Genomic DNA, 21,826 nt, shown 5'->3' with positions numbered 1-21,826 from the left:
CCTTTCAAAGGGCAGACCTTATTCGGGCCCGGTTTGAAGGAAATTATTGCTGACATTACGGGAGGTAAGGGCCACACCCTTCCTCAGGACAGGGCCAAATCAAAGGCCAAACAGTCTAATTTTCGTGCCTTTCGTAACTTCAAGGCAGGAGCAGCATCAACTTCCTCCGCTCCAAAACAGGAAGGAACTACTGCTCGTTACAGACAGGGTTGGAAAGGCAACCAGTCATGGAACAAGGGCAAGCAGGCCAGAAAGCCTACTTCCGCCCCTAAGACAGCATGAAGACAGGGCCCCCTCTCCGGAGACGGATCTAGTGGGGGGCAGACTTTCTCTCTTCGCCCAGGCCTGGGCAAGAGATGTACAGGATCCCTGGACGTTGGAGATTATATCTCAGGGATACCTTCTGGATTTCAAAACTTCTCCTCCACAAGGGAGGTTTCATCTGTCAAGGTTATCAACAAACCTAGTAAAGAAAGAGGCATTTCTACAATGTGTACAAGACCTCTTAGTGATGGGAGTGATCCACCCAGTTCCGCGAACGGAACGAGGACAAGGGTTTTACTCAAATCTATTTGTGGTTCCCAAAAAAGAGGGAACCTTCAGACCAATCTTAGACTTAAAAATCTTAAACAAATTCCTAAATGTTCCATCGTTCAAGATGGAAACCATTCGGACCATCCTGCCCATGATCCAAGAGGGTCAATATATGACCACAGTGGACTTAAAGGATGCCTACCTTCACATACCGATTCACAAAGATCATTATCGGTACCTAAGATTTGCCTTTCTAGACAGGCATTACCAGTTTGTAGCTCTTCCCTTCGGGTTAGCTACGGCCCCGAGAATTTTTACAAAGCTTCTGGGCTCACTTCTGGCGGTACTAAGACCACGAGGCATAGCGGTGGCTCCGTACCTAGACGACATTCTGATTCAAGCGTCAAGTTTTCAAAATGCAAAGTCTCATACAGAGATAGTTCTAGCATTTCTGAGGTCGCATGGGTGGAAAGTGAACGTGGAAAAGAGTTCTCTGTTGCCGCTCACAAGGGTTCCTTTTCTAGGGACTCATAGATTCTGTAGAGATGAAGATTTACCTGACGGAGTCCAGGTTATCAAAGATTCTCAATGCTTGCCATGCCCTTCACTCCATTCCAAGCCCATCAGTAGCTCAGTGTATGGAAGTAATCGGCTTGATGATCGCGGCAATGGACATAGTGCCATTTGCGCGACTGCATCTCAGACCGCTGCAACTATGCATGCTAAGTCAGTGGAACGGGGATTACTCAGATCTGTCCCCTTTGCTAAATCTGGACCAGGAGACCAGAGATTCTCTTCTCTGGTGGTTGTCACGGGTTCATCTGTCCGAAGGAATGACCTTTCGCAGACCAGATTGGACGATTGTAACAACAGATGCCAGCCTTCTAGGCTGGGGAGCAGTCTGGAACTCCCTGAAGGCTCAGGGATCATGGACTCAGGAGGAGAAACTCCTACCAATCAACATTCTAGAATTAAGAGCAATATTCAATGCTCTTCTAGCTTGGCCTCAGTTAGCAACACTGAGGTTCATCAGGTTTCAGTCGGACAACATCACGACTGTGGCTTACATCAATCATCAAGGGGGAACCAGGAGTTCCCTAGCGATGTTGGAAGTCTCGAAGATAATTCGCTGGGCAGAGTCACACTCTTGCCACCTGTCAGCGATCTACATCCCAGGTGTGGAGAACTGGGAAGCTGATTTTCTAAGTCGCCAGACTTTTCATCCGGGGGAGTGGGAACTACACCCGGAGGTATTTGCTCAACTGATTCGTCGTTGGGGCAATCCGGATCTGGATCTTATGGCATCTCGCCAGAACGCCAAGCTTCCTCGTTACGGATCCAGGTCCAGGGACCCAGGAGCGGTGCTGGTAGATGCACTTGCAGCCCCTTGGGTTTTCAACATAGCTTATGTGTTTCCACCTTTTCCGTTGCTACCTCGACTGATTGCCAGGATCACACAGGAGAGAGCATCGGTGATTCTGATAGCGCCTGCGTGGCCACGCAGGACCTGGTATGCAGACCTAGTGGACATGTCGTCCTGTCCACCATGGTCTCTACCTCTGAGGCAGGACCTTCTAATTCAGGGTCCTTTCAACCATCCAAACCTAATTTCTCTGAGGCTGACTGCTTGGAGATTGAACGCTTGATTCTATCAAAGCGTGGGTTTTCGGATTCGGTTATTGATACATTGATACAGGCTCGGAAACCTGTTACCAGAAAAATTTACCATAAGATATGGCGTAAATATTTATATTGGTGTGAATCCAAGAGTTACTCATGGAGTAAGGTTAGGATTCCTAGGATATTGGCTTTTCTACAAGAGGGTTTAGAAAAGGGCTTATCCGCTAGTTCACTAAAGGGACAGATTTCTGCTCTGTCTATTCTTTTACACAAGCGTCTGGCAGGGAATCCAGACGTCCAGGCTTTTTGTCAGGCTTTGGCTAGGATTAAGCCTGTGTTTAAGGCTGTTGCTCCTCCGTGGAGCTTAAACTTGGTTCTTAAAGTTCTTCAGGGTGTTCCATTTGAACCCCTTCATTCCATTGATATTAAGCTTTTATCTTGGAAAGTTCTGTTTTTGATGGCTATTTCCTCGGCTCGAAGAGTCTCGGAGTTATCTGCCTTACATTGGGATTCTCCTTATCTGATCTTTCATTCAGACAAGGTAGTCCTGCGTACTAAACCTGGGTTTTTGCCTAAGGTTGTTTCTAACAGGAATATCAATCAAGAGATTGTTGTTCCATCATTGTGTCCTAATCCTTCTTCAAAGAAGGAACGTCTTTTGCATAATCTAGACGTGGTCCGTGCCCTGAAGTTCTACTTATAGGCAACTAAAGATTTTCGACAAACTTCTTCCCTGTTTGTCGTTTACTCTGGACAGAGGAGAGGTCAAAAGGCTTCGGCTACCTCTCTCTCTTTTTGGCTTCGTAGCATAATACGTTTAGACTATGAGACTGCTGGACAGCAGCCTCCTGAAAGAATTACAGCTCATTCCACTAGAGCTGTGGCTTCCACTTGGGCTTTTAAAAATGAGGCCTCTGTTGAACAGATTTGCAAGGCTGCAACTTGGTCTTCACTTCATACTTTTTCCAAATTTTACAAATTTGACACTTTTGCTTCTTCGGAGGCTGTTTTTGGGAGAAAGGTTCTACAGACAGTGGTTCCTTCTGTTTAATGTTCCTGCCTTGTCCCTCCCATCATCCGTGTACTTTAGCTTTGGTATTGGTATCCCATAAGTAATGGATGACCCGTGGACTGAACACACTTAACAAGAGAAAACATAATTTATGCTTACCTGATAAATTTATTTCTCTTGTAGTGTGTTCAGTCCACGGCCCGCCCTGTCTTTTTGAGGCAGGTTCTAAATTTTAAATTATAACTCCAGTCACCACTGCACCCTATAGTTTCTCCTTTTTCGTCTTGTTTCGGTCGAATGACTGGATATGACATGTGAGGGGAGGAGCTATATAGCAGCTCTGCTTGGGTGATCCTCTTGCAACTTCCTGTTGGGAAGGAGAATATATCCCATAAGTAATGGATGACCTGTGGACTGAACACACTACAAGAGAAATAAATTTATCAGGTAAGCATAAATTATGTTTTTGTAAAGTTCTAAATGTGAATATATATATATATATATATATATATATATATATATATATATATATATATATATATATATACATTTACTTTCCTAAGATATAGTAAGTCCTCGGCATCATCAATTACTAGTGGGAATATTACTCCTGCCAGCAGGAGGAGGCAAAAAGTACCACAGCAAAGCTGCTATATATGTCACTTCCCTTACCCATAACCCCTAGTCTTTCTCTTTGCCTGCGGTGCAAGGAGGAGGTGAAGTCTTTTTGGTGTCTGAAAAGAAGTTTACTTCAATCAAGATTTTATTATTTTAAAGCAGAGAAGGTTTGCTCTGATCTTTCCTTGGGTTTAGCCGTACCACACGTCAGTCTCTTCAGTAGGGCAGTGGTGGCTTTTAAGCAGTTGGGAACTTGTGGGGTAAAATCCTTACTGTGCCTCTCAACAGATTGCTGCCCAGAGTAAGTTTACTCTAGTCTTTCTTTCTTCACAGGTCCATGGGAGGAATAGCATCCTCTCACACCGGGTGAGCTGTCTCTTCTGCCGGACAGCCTTACTTACAGGTAAGTGCCATTGTTTTCTTTGAGCTACAAAGGACACTGGCACTTTAAACAGCTTCTTGCTGCAGAATAAGGGACGTTTAGATTTTATTTTGAAACTCTTAAGGATCTATTATGGCAGATTAGCAGGCACAAGTGATTAGGGGATCTGGGCATTTCAGGGTTAATTGCCCAGCTCATTGGTGGCTGTCTGTTTTTTTTTTCTGATATAATTGTTATGGGTCCAGGACTCTCTTACCGACCATGCGGTTGTCTTAACAGGCAATGGCCCCTATTTATCAAAGGTCTTGCGGACCTGATCCGACAGTGCGGATCAGTTCCGCAAGACCTCGCTAAATGCGGAGAGCAATACGCTCTCCGCATTTAACATTGTACGAGCAGCTCACAAGAGCTGCAGGTGCAACGCCGCCCCCTGCTGACTCGTGGCCAATCGGCTGCCAGCAGGGAGGTGTCAATCAACCCGATCGTACTCGATCGGGTTGAATTGCCTGCTCTGAGCAGGCGGACAGGTTATGGAGCAGCAATCTTTAGACCGCTGCTTCATAACTGGTGTTTCTGGCGAGTCTGCAGGCTCGCCAGAAACACGGGGCCTCAAGCTCTATTCCGGAGCTTGATAGATAGGCCCCAATGTGTTTGCCGTTTTCTTTATTTGCATTATGGCTGCCGGGACCGCGACTGTTCTGGCGGTTCCCTTCTGAGGCGGCAGTCAGAAGCGCGTGCTTTCTAGCGCATCCTGTTTAGGAGCTTCCGGAGTGGTGACACTTAATGTTACCAGCTCCGGTATCGGATAGCTCCAACTTTGGTTTTAGAGCTCCGGCGTAGTCTGGAACCGTAAGGACACATTGCCACCCAAGTTTCCTGTATATTACAACGGCTAAAAATCTGGTCTTCTGGGCAGGTAGACACCTCAGCAGTTTTGTTGAGATGTAGAGTGTGCTTATAAAGGGGGTATATATTTTTTTCATGATAATCAAATAAATAAACCTTGTTTTGAAATAAATTGATTTAAGCCTTAAAGAGACAATATCAATTGCGAGTTAAAAATTGTGCCAGTTCCATATCTGGAACGGGGTCTGGGGTTTTATTCAAATCTGTTCATTGTTCCAAAGAAAGAGAATTCTTTCAGACCAGTTCTGGATTTAAAATTTTTGAATAGTTATGTAAGAATGTCATACAAGGAACCCCTAGGGGAACCAAGAGCGGTGTGCGCTAAATATTGAGAGAAATCAAGTCTGTGCACAAACCATGTAATTTTCGTATAGTCAAGCGGTGATGAAAGGAAAATGTGAAGCAAAGTGTGAAGCGCAAGCTCCTCTGGTCCTCGGAGTGAAGATTTCTGGAAATTAGAAATGAAAAAGAGGGCGCCACATAGCGTGATACTGTTGAATCGGGGTCAAAAGAGAGAATATTCAAAAAGGCTTACCGAAAAGCTATGCACCGTACTGTGACCGGTGCTGTTGAGCAGACTAACACTCTCAGTGGTTAGCACACTGGTGAGTCTCTCACCACGCAGAGATTCACCTGCCTGCAGTACGCCAGAGACTCACCAGTGTGCTAACCACTGAGAGTGTTAGTCTGCTCAACAGCACCGGTCACAGTACGGTGCATAGCTTTTCGGTAAGCCTTTTTGAATATTCTCTCTTTTGACCCCGATTCAACAGTATCACGCTATGTGGCGCCCTCTTTTTCATTTCTAATTTCTAGTTATGTAAGAATACCAACACTCAAAATGGTGACTATAAGGACTATTCTGCCTTTTGTTCAGCAAGGGCATTATATGTCCACAATAGACTTACAGGATGCTTATCTTCATATTCCGATTCATCCAGATCACTATCAGTTCCTGAGATTCTCTTTTCTAGACAAGCATTACCAATTTGTTGCTCTTCCTTTTGGCCTAGCAACAGCTCCAAGGATATTTTCAAAGGTTCTCGGTGCCCTACTCTCTATAATCAGAGAGCGGGGTATTGCAGTGTTTCCTTATTTGGACGATATCTTGGTACTTGCTCAGTCTTTACATTCTGCAGAATCTCACATAAATCAACTAGTGTTGTTTCTTCAAAGACATGGTTGGAGGATCAATTTACCAAAAAGTTCCTTGATTCCTCAGACAAGGGTAACCTTTTTAGGATTCCAAATAGATTCAGTATCCATGACTTTGTCTCTAACAGACAAAAGACGGCTGAAATTGGTTTCAGCTTGTCGGAACCTTCAGTCTCAGTCATTCCCTTCAGTAGCTATGTGCATGGAGGTTTTAGGTCTCATGACTGCAGCATCGGACGCGATCCCCTTTGCTCGTTTTCACATGAGACCTCTTCAGCTTTGTATGCTGAGCCAATGGTGCAGGGATTATACAAAGATATCACAATTAATATCCTTAAATCCCAATATTCGACTATCTCTGACTTGGTGGTTAGATCACCATCGTATAGTTCAAGGGGCCTCTTTTGTTCGTCCAACCTGGACTGTGATCACAACAGATGCGAGTCATTCAGGTTGGGGAGCTGTCTGGGGATCTCTGACAGCGCAGGGGGTTTGGAAATCTCAAGAGGCGAGATTACCAATCAATATTTTAGAACTCCGTGTGATTCTCAGAGCTCTTCAGTTTTGGCCTCTTCTGAAGAGAGAACCGTTTATTTGTTTTCAGACAGACAATGTCACAACAGTGGCATATGTCAATCATCAAGGTGGGACTCACAGTCCTCAGGCTATGAAAGAAGTATCTCGGATACTTGCATGGGTGGAAACCAGTTCCTGTCTAATCTCTGCGTTCCATATCCCAGGTATAGACAATTGGGAAGTGGATTATCTCAGTCGCCAGTCTTTACATCCGGGAGAATGGTCTCTTCACCCAGATGTGTTTCTTCAGATTGTTCAGATGTGGGGGCTTCCAGAAATAGATTTGATGGCTTCTCATCTAAACAGGAAACTTCCCAGGTATCTGTCCAGGTCCAGGAATCCTCAGGCGGAAGCAGTGGTGGCGTTGTCACTTCCTTGGAATTATCAACCTGCTTATATCTTTCCGCCTCTAGTTCTTCTTCCAAGAGTGATTTCCAAAATCATAATGGAGCGTTCATTTGTACTGCTGGTGGCTCCAGCATGGCCACACAGGTTTTGGTATGCGGATCTTGTTCGAATGTCCAGTTGCCAACCTTGGCCACTTCTGTTAAGGCCAGACCTTCTATCTCAAGGTCCATTTTTCCATCAGGATCTTAGATCATTAAATTTGAAGGTATGGAGATTGAACGCTTAGTGCTTAGTCATAGAGGTTTCTCTGACTCAGTGATTAATACTATGTTGCAGGCTCGCAAATCTGTGTCTAGAAAGATTTATTACCAAGTTTGGAAGACTTACATTTCATGGTGTTCTCATAAATTCTCTTGGCATTCTTTTAGAATTCCTAGAATTTTACAGTTTCTGCAGGATGGTTTGGATAAGGGTTTGTCTGCAAGTTCTTTGAAAGGACACGTCTCTGCTCTTTCTGTTCTGTTTCACAGAAAAATTGCTAATCTTCCTGACATTCATTGTTTTGTACAGGCTTTGGTTCATATCAAACCTGTCATTAAGCTAATTTCTCCTCCTTGGAGTCTTAATTTGGTATTGAGGGCTTTACAGGCTCCTCCGTTTGAGCCTATGCATTCTCTGGACATTAAATTACTTTCTTGGAAAGTATTGTTTCTTTTGGCCATCTTTTCTGCTAGAAGAGTTTCTGAATTATCTGTTCTGAGTCTCCTTTTCTGATTTTTCATCAAGATAAGGCGGTTTTGCGGACTTCATTTAAATTTTTACCTAAAGTTGTGAATTCTAACAACATTAGTAGAGAAATAGTTGTCCCTTCGTTGTGTCCTAATCCTAAGAATTCTTTGGAAAGATCTTTACATTCTTTGGAAGTGGTAAGAGCTTTGAAATATTATGTTGAAGCTACTAAAGATTTCAGAAAGACTTCTAGTCGATTTGTTATCTTTTCTGGTTCTAGGAAAGTTCAGAAGGCTTCTGCCATTTCTTTGGCGTCTTGGTTAAAGCTTTTGATTCATCATGCTTATTTGGAGTCAGGAGAATCCCCGCCTCAGAGGATTACGGCTCATTCTACTAGGTCAGTTTCTACTTCCTGGGCTTTTAAGAATGAAGCTTCTGTTGATCAGATTTGCAAAGCAGCAACTTGGTCGTCTTTGCATACTTTTACTAAATTCTGCCATTTTGATGTTTTCTGTTCTTCAGGCAGCTGTTTCAGTTTGATTCTTCTGCTTATATTTTCAGTTTTTTTCATTATTCAGATTAAAACTTTTGATTTGGGTTATGGATTGATTTTTCAGCGGAATTGGCTGTATTTATTTTTATCCCTCCCTCTCTAGTGACTCTTGCATGGAAGTTCCACATCTTGGGTATTTGCTATCCCATACGTCACTAGCTCATGGACTCTTGCCAATTACATGAAAGAAAACATAATTTATGTAAGAATTTACCTGATAAATTAATTTCTTTCATATTGGCAAGTGATTTTTTGTATAAAGCAAAATTATTCCAATTCCTTGTTGATGCTTTCGCTCCTTTCTTATCACCCCACTTCTTGGCTATTCGTTAAACTGAATTATGGGTGTGGTGGGGGGGTGTATTTATAAGCATTTTGAGGTTTGGGAAACTTTGCCCCTCCTGGAAAGAATGTATATCCCATACGTCACTAGCTCATGGACTCTTGCCAATATGAAAGAAATTAATTTATCAGGTAAGTTCTTACATAAATTATGTTTTCTCTTGTATCAGAATTACCGCAGCTTTCTCCTCAACCGTCCCAATAACTTTTGTCACCACATGCAGTGCTCTGCGGTTCATCTCACGCTCCTGTAGGAGTTTCTTTGCAATATATTGCCGCCCAGGTATCCTCTGCAGTTTCTGAGGCTTTGTCTGCTTTTCCCATGTTTCAGGGAAAACGCAAGAGGAAATTTAAAGATTCAGTTAAGGTTTCTGATCCGGTTGTGGCTATCCAGACTGTTCCTTCTCAGAGGTCTGAGGAGGAAGGCACATTGGTAGCATCTGAGGGTGAAATCTCTAACTCAGACAGTATAATTCCTTCTCCTGATGCTGAAGTTGTATCCTTCAGGTTTAAGCCGGAACACCTCTGTATGTTGCTAAGGAGGTTTTGGCTACCTTGGATGACTCTGATACAACTATCGTAGTCAATCCTAAGAAATCTAGTAAGTTAAATAAATACTTTGATGTTCCCTCTGAGGTGGAGGTGTTCCCTGTACTAGACCGTGCTACAGAGATTATTGCTCAGGAGTGGGAGAGGCCTTAAATTTCCTTTTCTTCATCTCCAATTTTCAAGAAAATGTTTCCAATAGCTGACTCCATTAAGGAGTCGTGGCAGACGGTTCCTAAGGTAGAGGGAGCGATCTCTACTTTGGCCAAGAGAACCACTATTCCCATAGAGGATAGCTGTTCTTTTAAGGATCCAATAGACAAGAAGCTAAAAAAGATGTATATTCATCAGGGTCTCCAATGGCTACCCGCAGTGTGTATTGCCACTGTTACCAGTTTGGTTGCCTACTGGTTTCATGCGTTGTCTGATTCTACTCAGGCAGTCACCCCATTAGTAGAGATCCAGGACAGGAGTAAGGCTCTTAAGTTAGCCAATTCCTTTTTCACGGATGCCTCCTTACAAGTCATTAAGTTGGGAGCAAAAATATCTGGTTTTGCTGTACTAGCTCGCAGAGTTTTATAGTTGAAATCCTGGTCTGCGGATGTTTCATCTAAATCCAAGCTTTTGTCAATCCCTTACAAGGGTAAGACCTTGTTTGGACCGGGCCTGGCTGAAGTCATTTCAGTTATATCAGGTGGAAAAGGATCTTTTCTGCCACAAGGTAAGAAGAATAGACAGAAAAGACGTCAGAGTAATTTTCATTCCTTTCGTAACTTCAGAGGGGTAAGCCTTCCCCTCCCTCTTCCAAGCAGGAACAGTCCAAGCCTTCTTGGAAACCCAATCAGTCTTGGAACAAGGGGAAGCAATCAAAGAAACCTGCAGCTGATTCCAGGTCAGCATGAAGGGTTTACCCCCGATTCGGGATCGGATCCAGTGGGGGCAGACTTACTCATTTCGCTCAAGCTTGGATACAGGATGTCCCAGATCCATGGGCGGTGGACATCGTATCCAGGTGTTACAAGCTTGAATTCAGGACCTTTCCTCCCAGGGGTAGGTTCCTCCTCTCAATATTATCTGTAGACCAGATTAAAGGAGAGGCATTCTTAAAATGTGTTCAGGATCTTTCCAACCTGAGAGTGATAGTTCCAGTTCCGATTCAGGAACAGGTTCTGGGGTTCTATTCCAATCTGTTTCATTCTTCCCTTGGTCCAAGATGGTCAGTTTATGATGACCATAGACCTAAAGGATGCCTACCTTCGTGTTCCCGTTCACAGGGATCATCACAAATGTCTGAGATTCACCTTTTTGGACAATCATTTTCAGTTTGTAGCTCTGATGTTTTGGCCTTGCCACAGCCCCCAGATTTTTCTCAGAGGTGGTTCTGGGGGCTCTATTGGCAGTAATCCGGTCTTGGGGCATTGCAGTGGCACCCTACCTGGACGACTTTCTGGTTCAGGCGCCATCTTTTCAACAAACAAACTCTCATACAGAGATCTTGTTGTCTTTTCTTCGTTCCCACAGATGGAAAGTGAATCTGGGAAAGAGTTCCCTTGTTCCAGCTACAAAGGTTGTGTTTTTAAGGACCATAATAGATTACCTATCGATGAGGATTTTTCTGGCAGAGGTCCGAAAGTCCAAGATTTTCGATTCTTGTCTTGCCCTTCAGTCCTCGCTTTGGCCGCCAGTGGCTCAATGTATGGAGGTAATTGGTCTGATGGTAGCTTCCATGAACATTATTCAATTTGCTTGGTTCCATCTCAGAGCTCTGCAATTGTGCATGCTAGGGCAATGGATCAGGGATTATGCAGATCTGTCCCAACGAATAAATCTGGATCAAGCGACAAGAGAATCTATTCCGTGGTGGCTTTCTCAGGAACATCTCTGTCAGGGTCTCTGGACTCGGGAAGAGTCAGCTCTTCCCATAAATATCTTAGAGCTGAGAGCATTATTCAATGTTCTTCTGGCTTGGCCTCAGTTGTCTTTAGCCCGGCTTATCAGGTTCCTGTCAGACAACATAACCTCAGTGGTTTATATCAACCACCAGGGAGGAACTCAGAGTTCCTTGGCCATGAAAGAGGTGGCTCGAATTATTCAGTGGGTGGAGATCCACATCTGTTGTCCATCTGCGATCCACATTCCAGGAGTGGACGATTGGGAAGCGGATTTTCTGAGCAGACAGACTTTTCATCCGGGGGCGTGGGAACTCCTTCCGTAGGTGTTTTCAAGCTTAACCCTCAAGTAGGGGTTACCAGAGTTGGATTTAATGGCGTCTCGGCAGAATACCAAGCTCCCAAGGTACAGTCCGAGGTCTAGGGATCCGCAGACCACTCTGATAGATGTTCTAGCGGTTCCCTGGATTTTTTAGTCTGGCATACCTGTTTCCTCCGTTCGTTCTCCTTCCGCAAGTCATTGCTCATATCAAGCAGGAGAGGGCATCAGTGATTCTCATAGCACCGCCATGGCCTCACAGGATCTGGTATGCAGACCTAGTGGATATGTCATCTCTTCCACCTTGGAGACTGCCTCTGAGGAAGGACCTTCTACTTCAGGGTTTCTTCCTTCATCCAAATCTCGTTTCTCTGAAGCTGACTGCTTGGAGATTGAACGCTTAATTTTGTCTAAGCGTGTGTTTTTCGAGTCAGTCATTGAGACTAGAAAGTTTTACCATAAGATATGGCATAAATATCTATATTGGTGTGATTCCAGAGGTTTCTCTTGGAGTAGAGTCAGGATTCCTAGGATTCTGTCTTTTCTCCAGGAGGGTCTGGAGAAGAGTTTGGCAGCAAGTACTCTAAAGGGTCAGATTTCTGCATTTTCTATTTTGTTGCATAAGCGTCTGGCGCATGTGCCAGACGTGCAATCTTTTTGTCAAGCCTTGGTCAGAATCAGGCCTGTGTTTAAACCTGTTACTGCTCCATGGAGTCTTAACCTTGTTCTTAAGGTTTTACAGCAGGCTCTGTTTGAGCCTAGACATTCCTTAGATATTAATAGGTTATCTTGGAAGGTTTTTCTTGTTGCTTTTTCTTCTGCTCGAAGAGTTTCAGAACTCTCAGCACTGCATTGTGATTCTCCTTCTCTTATCTTTCATGCTGATAAGGTGGTTCTTCAAACTAAGTTAGGTTTCTTTCCTAAAGTTATTTCTGACAGGAATATTAATCAGGAAATCGTTGTTCCTTCTCTGTGTCCTAATCCTTTTTCTCATAAGGAACGTTTGTTACACAACTTGGATGTTGTGCGTGCTTTGAAATTCAACTTGCAGACGATTTAGGATTTTCGCCAGTCTTCTGCATTGTTTGTTTTTCTGGGAAACGCAAGGGTCAGATATCTATGGCTACTTCTCTTTGGCTGAAGAGTTTAATTCATTTGGCTTATGAGACTACTGGATAGCAACCTCCTGAGAGAATCACAGCTCTTTCCACTAGGGCTGTCTCTTCTTCTTGGGCTTTCAAAAATGAAGCTTCTGTGGAACAGATTTGCAAGGCTGCAACTTGGTGTCCTCTGCATACTTTTTCCAAATTTTCCAAATTTGATTCTTTTGCCTCGGCTGAGGCTTCTTTTGGGAGAAAGGTTCAAGCGGTGGTGCCTTCAGTTTAAGTTACCTGTCTTGTACCTCCCTAATCATCTGTGTCCTCTAGCTTGGGTATTGATTCCCAACAATAATTACTGATGAACCGTGGACTCACTGTGTCATTAGAAAGAAAACAAATTGATTGATGATGCTGTGGACTCTATCTTAGGAAAGAAAACATAATTTATGCTTACCTGATAAATGTATTTATTTCCGGATATGAGTCCACGGCCCTGCCCTTATTTTAAGACAGTTATTTATTTATTTAATTTTTATAACACCTCAGGCACCTCTACACCATTGTATTATCTTCTTTTTCCATTTCCCTTCGGTTGAATGACTGCGGGTTATGGGTAAGGGAAGTGACATATATAGCAGCTTTGCTGTGGTGCTCTTTGCCTCATCCTGCTGGCCAGGAGTGATATTCCCACTAGTAATTGATGATGCCGTGGACTCGCTATATCCGGAAATAAATAAATGTATCAAGTAAGCATAAATTATATTATATATTATATATATATATATATATATATATATATATATATATATATATATATATATATATATATATATAGGCCAATGAGACGGGTTGTTTTATTTTCCTTTAAGCATCATGAAATACAGTATCAATATTGGAAATTTTGCTTATGTTTGGGGGCTTATTTTTTAAAATCGCTTACCTGTAGGCCCTTGTTACCTCAGCATTTACAGATGTTCTTTTTTAAAATTTTGTGCGCACGTGATGACGCTATTTCTGTCGTCATGATGCATCATCGTTCCACCTTCCACGCCTTTTTTTTTTTTTTTGGCACTAAAATTTTTGCGCCTTTTTTCTAAAACCTTTTTGGTTCTCAATTGGATTCTATTATCTCCACTGTTACTGGGGGAAAGGGAGTTTTTCTTCCCCAAGACAAAAAAAATTAAGGGAAAATTAAAGCTACAAATCGTTTTCGTTCCTTTCATCAAAATAGAGAACAGAAAACTGCTCCCTCCCTTAAAGCCTCTGGCTCAAGTTGGAGACCATCTCCAAAATGGAATAAATCCAAGCCATATAAGAAACCGAATCAGGCCCCTAAGCCTGCATGAAGGTGCTGCCCCCAATCCAGTTCTTCTGGTGGGAGGGACAGATTAAAGCTATTTCAAGAATTTTGGGCAGACTCTGTCCAAAATCAGTGGATTCAGAATATTATTTCTCAGGGGTATCGAATTGGATTCAGAATAAGACCTCCCATGGGAAGATTCTTTCTCACCCATGTACCAAAAAACCCAGTAAAAGCCAAAGCATTTCTGAAATGTTTTTCAGTTCTAGAACTCTTGGGGGTAATTGTCCCTGTTCCTCATCAGGAACAGGGGTTGGGTTTTTATTCAAATCTTTTCATTGTCCCAAAGAAGGAAAATTCTTTCAGACCAATTTTGTATCTGAAAACGTTAAATCAATTTGTAAGAGTCCCAACTTCTAAGATGGTGACTATAAGGACTATTTTGCCTTTTGTTCAGCAATGTCACTTCATGTCCACAATTGACTTACAGGATGTTTACAGTCACATCCTAATCCACCCAGATCACTATCGATTTCTAAGATTCTCCTTTCTAGACAAACTTTACCAGTTTATAGTTTATTGCACTTCCATTTGGCCTAGCAACAGCTCCAAAAAGATTCTCAAAGGTTCTCGGTGCCCTTCTATCTGTAATCAGAGAGCAGGGTATTGCATCGTTTCCTTATTTGGATGATATCTTGGTACTAGCTCAATCTTTTCAATTGGCAGAATCTCACACTAAACAACTATTGACGTTTCTTCGAAGACATGGTTGGAGGATCAATTTACTAAAGAGTTTCTTGATTCCTCAGATAAAGGTCACCTTTTTAGGTTTCCAGATAGATTCAGTGTCCATGTTATCCCTAACAGAAAAGAGACGATTGAGATTGGTTTCAGGCTTGTCTAAACCTTCAGTCTCTATCATTCCCTTAAGTGACTGTTTATGGAAGTTTTAGGTCTCATGATTGCAGCATCGGACACGAATCCGATGCTCATTTTTATATGAGACCTCTACAACTTTGCATGTTACACCAATGGTGCAATGTTTACACTTGGATATCACAACTGATATTCTTTAATCCCAATGCACAACTTTCTCTGACTTGGTGGTTAAACCACCACTTTATTCTTCAAGGGGCCCCCTTTGTTCTTCCTACCTGGTCTGTGATCACAACAGATGCAAGTCTTACAGGTTGGGGAGCTGTCTGGGGGTCACTGATAGCACAAGGAGTTTGGAATCCTCAAGAGGCGATGTTACCAATCAATATCCTGCAACTCTGTGCTCTATTCAGAGCTCTTTAGGCTTGGCCTCTATTAAAGAGAGAAGCTTACATTCGTTTTCAGACCGACAATATCACAACAGTGGCATCATCAATCATCAAAGGGGGACTCGAAGTCCCCTAGCTATGAAAGAAGTATCTCGAATACTTTCTTGGGTGGAATCCAACTCTTGTCTAATCACTGCGATTCATATCCCAGGTCTAGACAACTGGGAAGCAGATTATCTCAGCCGTCTCTAAATCCAGGGGAGTGGTCTCTTCATCCAGATGTGTTCTATCAAATTGTACAGATGTGGGGCCCTTCAGAAATAGTTCTGTTGGCCTCGCGTCTGAACAAGAAACGTCCCAGGTACCTCTCAAGGTCCAGGGATCCTCAGGCAAAAATGTTAGATGCTCTAGCAGTACCAGCCTGCTTACATTTTTCCCCCTCTGGTTCTACTTCCAAGAGTGATCTCAAAGATCATAATGGAACAATCTTCGCCCAGCGTGGCCTCACAGGATTTGGTATGCGGACCTTGGCCTCTTCCTCTAAGGCCAGACCTATCTCAAGGCCGTTCTTCCATCCAGATCTCAAATCTCTAAACTTAATGGCATGAAAATTGAACGTTTAGTTCTCAGTCATAGAGGTTTCTATGATTCAGGCTTGCAAGCTTGTCTCAAAGAAGATTTACCATAAGGTTTGGAAAACTTACATTTCATGGTGCTCTTCTCATGATTATTCCTGGCATTCTTTTCGAATTCCTAGGATTTTCCAGTTTCTTCAGGATGGTTTGGATAAAGGTTTCTCTGCCAGTACCTTAAAATGACAAATCTCTGCTCTTTCTGTTTTATTTCACAGAAAGATTGCTAACCTTCCTGATATTCACTGTTTTGTTCAAGCTTTAATTTGCATTAAACCTGTCATTAAATCTATTTCTCCTCCCTGGAGTCTAAATCTGGTATTAAAGATACTACAGGCTCCTCCTTTTGAGCCTATGCATTCTTTGGACATTAAACTACTTTCTTGGAAAGTGTTGTTTTTCTTGGCTATCTCTTCTGCTAGAAGAGTTTCTGAATTGTCTGCTCTCTCTTGTGAGTCTCCTTATCTGATTTTCCATCAAGAAAAAGCAGTTTTGCGGACTTCATTCAAATTTTTACCTAAAGAAGTAAATTCTTACAACATTAATAGGGAAATTATTGTTCATTCTTTGTGTCCTAATCCTAAATTTACTCTTGAAAGATCTTTGCATTCTTTGGATGTAGTAAGAGCTTTGAAATATTATGTAGATGCTACTAAAGATTTCAGACTTCTAGTCTGTCTGTTCTTTTTTTCTGGTTCTAGAAAAGGTCAGAAAGCCTCTGCCATTTCATTAGCATCTTGGTTAAAACTTTTAATTCACAAAGCTTATTTGGAGGCGGGCCAGTCTCCGCCTCAGAGAATTACAGCTCATTCTACAAGATCAGTTGCCACATCTTGGGCTTTCAAGAATGAAGCTTCAGTTGATCAAATTTGCAGCCACTTGGTCTTCCTTGCATACCTTTACTAAATTCTATCATTTTGATGTTTTTGCTTCTTCCGAAGCAGCTTTTGGTAGAAATGTTCTTCAAGCAGCTGTCTCAGTTTGATTCTAGTGCCTATGATTTAAGTTTGTTTTTGTTTTTTTGAAAATTTAAAAAAAAAAGACACTACTTTTTTAATTTAATTTCTCAGCGAAAATAGCCGTTTTTATTTTATCCTTCCCTTTATTTTTGTTACTTGTGGTCTTCCACATATTGTTAATAAGCACATCTGTTTCATGTTCCTTTTTTATGCTTTTACTCCTTAAACACCTCACCTCTTGGCTATATGTTAAACTGAGGTATGAGTAAGGTGGGCTGGTATTTATAGGCTTTTGAGGTTTGAGAAACCTTGCCTCCTCCTGGTAGGAATGTATATCCCATCAGTAACAAGCTTGTGGACTCTCACCACCATGAAATAAATTATCAGGTAAGTTCTTACATAAATGATGTTTTTTCATTGGCATACACACATATGCTGTGATAGGCTGTGTACCAGTATTCAAGCTCAAAAAGCTGGTGGTGGTGTGTATTGTGCATGTGAAGATTTAAAGGGACAGTCAACACCAGAATTTTTGTTGTTTTAAAAGATAATTAATTACCAATTTCCCAGTTTTGCATAACCAACACAGTTATAATTATACACATTTTACCTCTGTAATTACCTTGTATCTAAGCCTCAGTAGACTGCCCCCTTATTTCAGTTATTTTGACAGACTTGCATTTTAGCCAATCAGAGCTGACTCCATGGTAAATTCACATGCATGAGCTCAATGTTATCTATATGAAACGTGTGAACTAATGCTCTCTAGTGGTGAAAAACTATCAAAATGCATTTAGATTAGAGGCGGCCTTCAAGGTCTAAAAAATTAGCATATGAACCTCCTAGATTTAGCTTTCAGCTAAGAATACCAAGAGAACAATGCAAAATTTGTGATAAAAGTAAATTGGAAAGTTGTTTAAAATTACATGCCCTATTTGAATCATGGAAGTTTTTTTTTTGGACTTCACTGTCCCTTTAAAGGGATAGTCTACACCAGAATTTTTATTGTTTAAAAAGATAGATAATCCCTTAATTACCCATTCGCCAGTTTTGCATAACCAACACAGTTATATTAATATACTTTTAACCTCTGTGTTTACCTTGTATCTAAGCTTCTGTAGATTGCACCCTTATTTCAGTTCTTTTGACAGACTTGCATTTTAGCCAATCAGTGCTGAATCCTAGGTAACTCCATGGGCGGCCTTCAAGAAATTAGCATATGAGCTTACCAAGAATACCAAGAGAACAAAGTAAAATTGATGATAAAAGTAAATTAAGTTGTTTAAATTGACATGCCCTATCTGAATCATGAAAGTTTTTTGACTAGACTGTCCCTTTTAATTCTTGTGCTACATGTCCTTGCTCACTCTCTGAGAAGGTGCAGTGTTTGCATACTGGTGCACAGGCCCTCACAGCATATGTGTGTATGCTGCTGAAAAACAGTAGCTTTTACAAGAAGCATTCTTGGTAACGGAAGGATATTGCAAAAATGCCTCTTTACAACTGAAATGCACCCATACATGTTTACATTTTGACCTTTTAATCCCTTTAAAAGGGTGGTGCTACTGTCATGTAAATCTGATAATGCAATTGCAGTTGATGCTGTCAATCCCCAAGGCAACACACAACAAAGTTACACTGCACAACTTTGCCCAAGCCTTGATGAGGGCAGAGTCATATGTAAAGGCCATGTTAATGGAGGTAGTCCATTTGGAAGCAGAATGGAATGGTTCACCAAGGAGAGTAATAGATCACCCCTAGAAACATTGGAGGAGGGGTAGACCTCTGGATAGCCCACCTTTTCCTGTTTAAAACTTTATTTTTTTTTACCTGCTGAAACATTTTTAAGGGACTAAAATTATTTGTTTTTCTACACTTTTTTGTTGTTGTTTGTACTGCAATTGAATCTGTTATTGTTTTTAAACATGTCTAATGTCTATAGCTGTATCATTGCTGTTACCTTGCTAGCTAATGTCACTGTCATTAGTTGAAAAGAAGACTGCACCCTTTGCATTTAAATAAATTTTCTGTGTCTCCACAGCTACATTTGGAAGTCTGACTGAAAAATCGACACAGGTTCTTGGACGTGCCAACAGTCTTCTGACCAAACCACCCCTCTTCACAATGTCTGTGCTGCCCACTGGAGCCAAGCGTAGACCTTCTTCCTTCTTGGCCAGGATGAGGGTCCACAGACGTAACCCAGTCCTCCCAACCACCAACATAAAGCTGCCCCCAGGACTGTCAACGGTCAATGACTCTGTAATGGAGGCTTCATCAGTCCGGCGAAGAGAGCAGCCAGGGAGAAGAACTGACAGTATTCAATCAGTCTACCTCCCTGAGGGGACAGAATTAGTTTCTGCACAGACGACACTAGAGTATGAGCCTACTGCCAAGCTCAAACGCCGCTTTTCTGATCCCCATTTCCAAATACCTTGCTCAGAGGAAGCAAATCTTTGAGGTTCCATCTTCTTACAGCATGACTTATGCCTTCTCTGTGCATACTTATCCTTGTTACTGTAAAGTTGCTACCAGGACAATAATGTATTAAAACCTAGGGTTAGAACCATTGGACTATATTTCGAATAAATTGGCGCTTTTCTCATATATATATATATATATATATATATATATATATATATATATATATATATATATATATATATATATATATATATATTCTCTCCATTGTTTTTATATGTAAACAAAATGTTATATTAAATAGATGGGGATATTCTCATCTCTCCTTTCACTGGCCGTATTATCTTACTTTCCAGCTTCTAGTAAAATAGGACCAAAGGTGAATTTATTTTGCCTTATGTGAGTCACCTGTTACAATAATATTTTTGTATGAATATATGTATATTATAAAGCAGGATTTTGTTTACTTTTTATATGTTAATAGGAAATCAAGGGGGGTGTATGAGTGATCGGAAGTGTGATTATTTTATATTTTGCCTTTTTTAAACCAGGGTCATATTTTGCAAGGGTATAGTGTGTGTTTGTGTTGAGGTGTGTGTGGTTGTATATATAATATACACTTGCACACACGCTGCATTATTTTGGAAGATACATATTGGTTCAGACATAGTCATTCTCAAACAGTCAAAAAAAAAATATTTTGTTCCCATCATAATTTTTTTACTTGGAAAAAAACACAATCCTTATTCTATAGCAGGTGCACAAGGATACATACTTACACTTGCATCAGGAAAAGTATCACCATTTATGTATTCTTATATAACACTGACCAGTCAGTGTAATATGGGAATACATAGTGATATTGTCAGTAAGCATTAGTTAAGAATCTGTGAGTGGTATGTTAGAATGGCAACTGTGTCATGCAGGAAAGCAACATTTAAATTTGCTTTCTTTTTTGTCTTTTTTTTTAATGGTACGTAATTCATTGTAAGACTGCAGAAATAACAATATTTGAAAGGACATTAAACTAAATATTTGATCTGCAATTAAGGACAATAAAACAAGATTGCAATATAAATTATTTGTTTTGCTAGCTTTTGCTGTTAAATACTACATCATTCTACACAGTGATTGCTTAGCTTAGAGCACACACTTATTGACCACAGTAAAATTTTAACAGGCTTTTTAAGGTGGGTATATATGAACTGCTATTGATTTGCAGATGCTTGTCAAAGTATGCTATAAGTTTTAATTTCCCTTTTAGTTTATATTGCAGAAAGCTTCCCTAAACTATAATTTTGGTGAGACTTTTTGATCATTCATTCAAGCAGGGAAAGATGTGTTATGATAGTACGAAATCCAAGACACTTCTTGATTAAATGGTTTAAATCTGCTACAAATGTGGATTCCAAAAGGTTTAGTGTGAAATGGCAACTGTAGGGTTTTGTAATAATTTATAGCTAGTAGCAAAGAGGTTGTTTATTACAGTAAAATGTTCTAATGGTGAAAATGCTGCAAATAGGAAAGGATTTTGTGATATTTTTGTATGAACAGTTGTGCCAACTTTGGTCAATCTTCGCCTGTTTGGATAACTGTCATTGGACACATTTGTTCTAACAAGTGACGTGTATGACATTTTAAGGGACAGTAAAGTCAGAAACAACCTGCATGGATAAAATAGAAAATGCAATTTAAAAAAAAAAAATCCAATTTACTTTTAAATCAAATTTGATTTGTCCTCTTGGTTGAAGAGTAAACCTAGGTAGGTTTGTAGCAACTATGGAGCATGCACGTCTACAGAACTAGCAGTGTTTACAACAATGTATAATAGGTTTTAGGTTTACACTTCAACAAAGGATAGCAATTGTGATAGCAGAAAATTGGAAAGTTCTTTAACATTTTATGTTCTATCTAAACCATGAAAGCTTCAATTTGCCTTTAGTGTCTCTTTAAAAAAGGCAGCTTTGTACTATTTACCCATGGCACACACTGTAGCATGCCCCACTGACAGCCAGCTTAAAAACCTATTTTCTGAAACAAATCAAATGTATCTGTTTGCCGTATGAACATATAACTGGTCATTTTACAACAATTTAGATGTACAAAGTTGCCTGCCTGGTGTAATCTAGATTTTATACATGTATAATATGTAAACAAATAACCCCTTAAAGTGACTAAGGTGACATATCACATGTTATTCATTACAAATGTACAGGGTTGTATGTTAAACTTATCCTCTGCTTTGTTAAATAAACTGGTTCCAGTGAATATGTGTGTGTGGTAATCATTATATTGTCTGTTCATTCACACTCGCAGCCCAGGTTCTTTCCTTGAGTTAGACACACAATCATTTAGAACGGTTTTGAAACGTTTACCACTATTCATACAATTTCACTAGGTTTTCACCTTGTAATCTTTTTATTTTTAAAAACAAAAATGTTTATCGGGACTGCATATTGTCTCAAGTAAGGGTGGTAAGAACATACTACAAGTCTTTGGAATCCTTCCTCCCCTTCCCGCAGGTGTCTGATTTTTTGTTATATATTTGGGATAAAGTAGTATGGGTTGTATCTGTTTTGCACCATAGATGTTATGTATGTAAGTATATGTTGTGCACTATAGA

The 21,826-nt window shown here is 40.9% G+C and overlaps 1 protein-coding gene across 6 annotated transcripts in view; it reads left to right on the top strand.

Moving 5' to 3' along the window:
* MYO9B (myosin IXB) overlaps window positions 1-21,471 on the top strand; it is a 597,798-nt gene extending 576,327 nt beyond the window's left edge. For 4 of the 6 annotated variants that reach the window (XM_053702888.1, XM_053702886.1, XM_053702887.1 and 1 more), the window contains one exon: window positions 18,827-21,471. In XM_053702888.1, the coding sequence (XP_053558863.1) occupies window positions 18,827-19,242 (416 nt within the window). In that variant the 3' untranslated portion in view covers window positions 19,243-21,471. The remainder of the gene's footprint in view (window positions 1-18,826) is intronic. The other 2 variants (XM_053702890.1, XM_053702889.1) reach the window with 1 other exon arrangement.
* Window positions 21,472-21,826: the final 355 nt, after the last annotated feature.

The sequence above is a fragment of the Bombina bombina genome, chromosome 2, assembly GCF_027579735.1.
Source record: "Bombina bombina isolate aBomBom1 chromosome 2, aBomBom1.pri, whole genome shotgun sequence".
In the NCBI taxonomy this organism is placed as follows: Eukaryota; Metazoa; Chordata; class Amphibia; order Anura; family Bombinatoridae; genus Bombina; species Bombina bombina.
The sequence above is the reverse complement of the archived record's forward strand: the minus strand, read 5'-3'. Positions and strand labels throughout refer to the sequence as shown.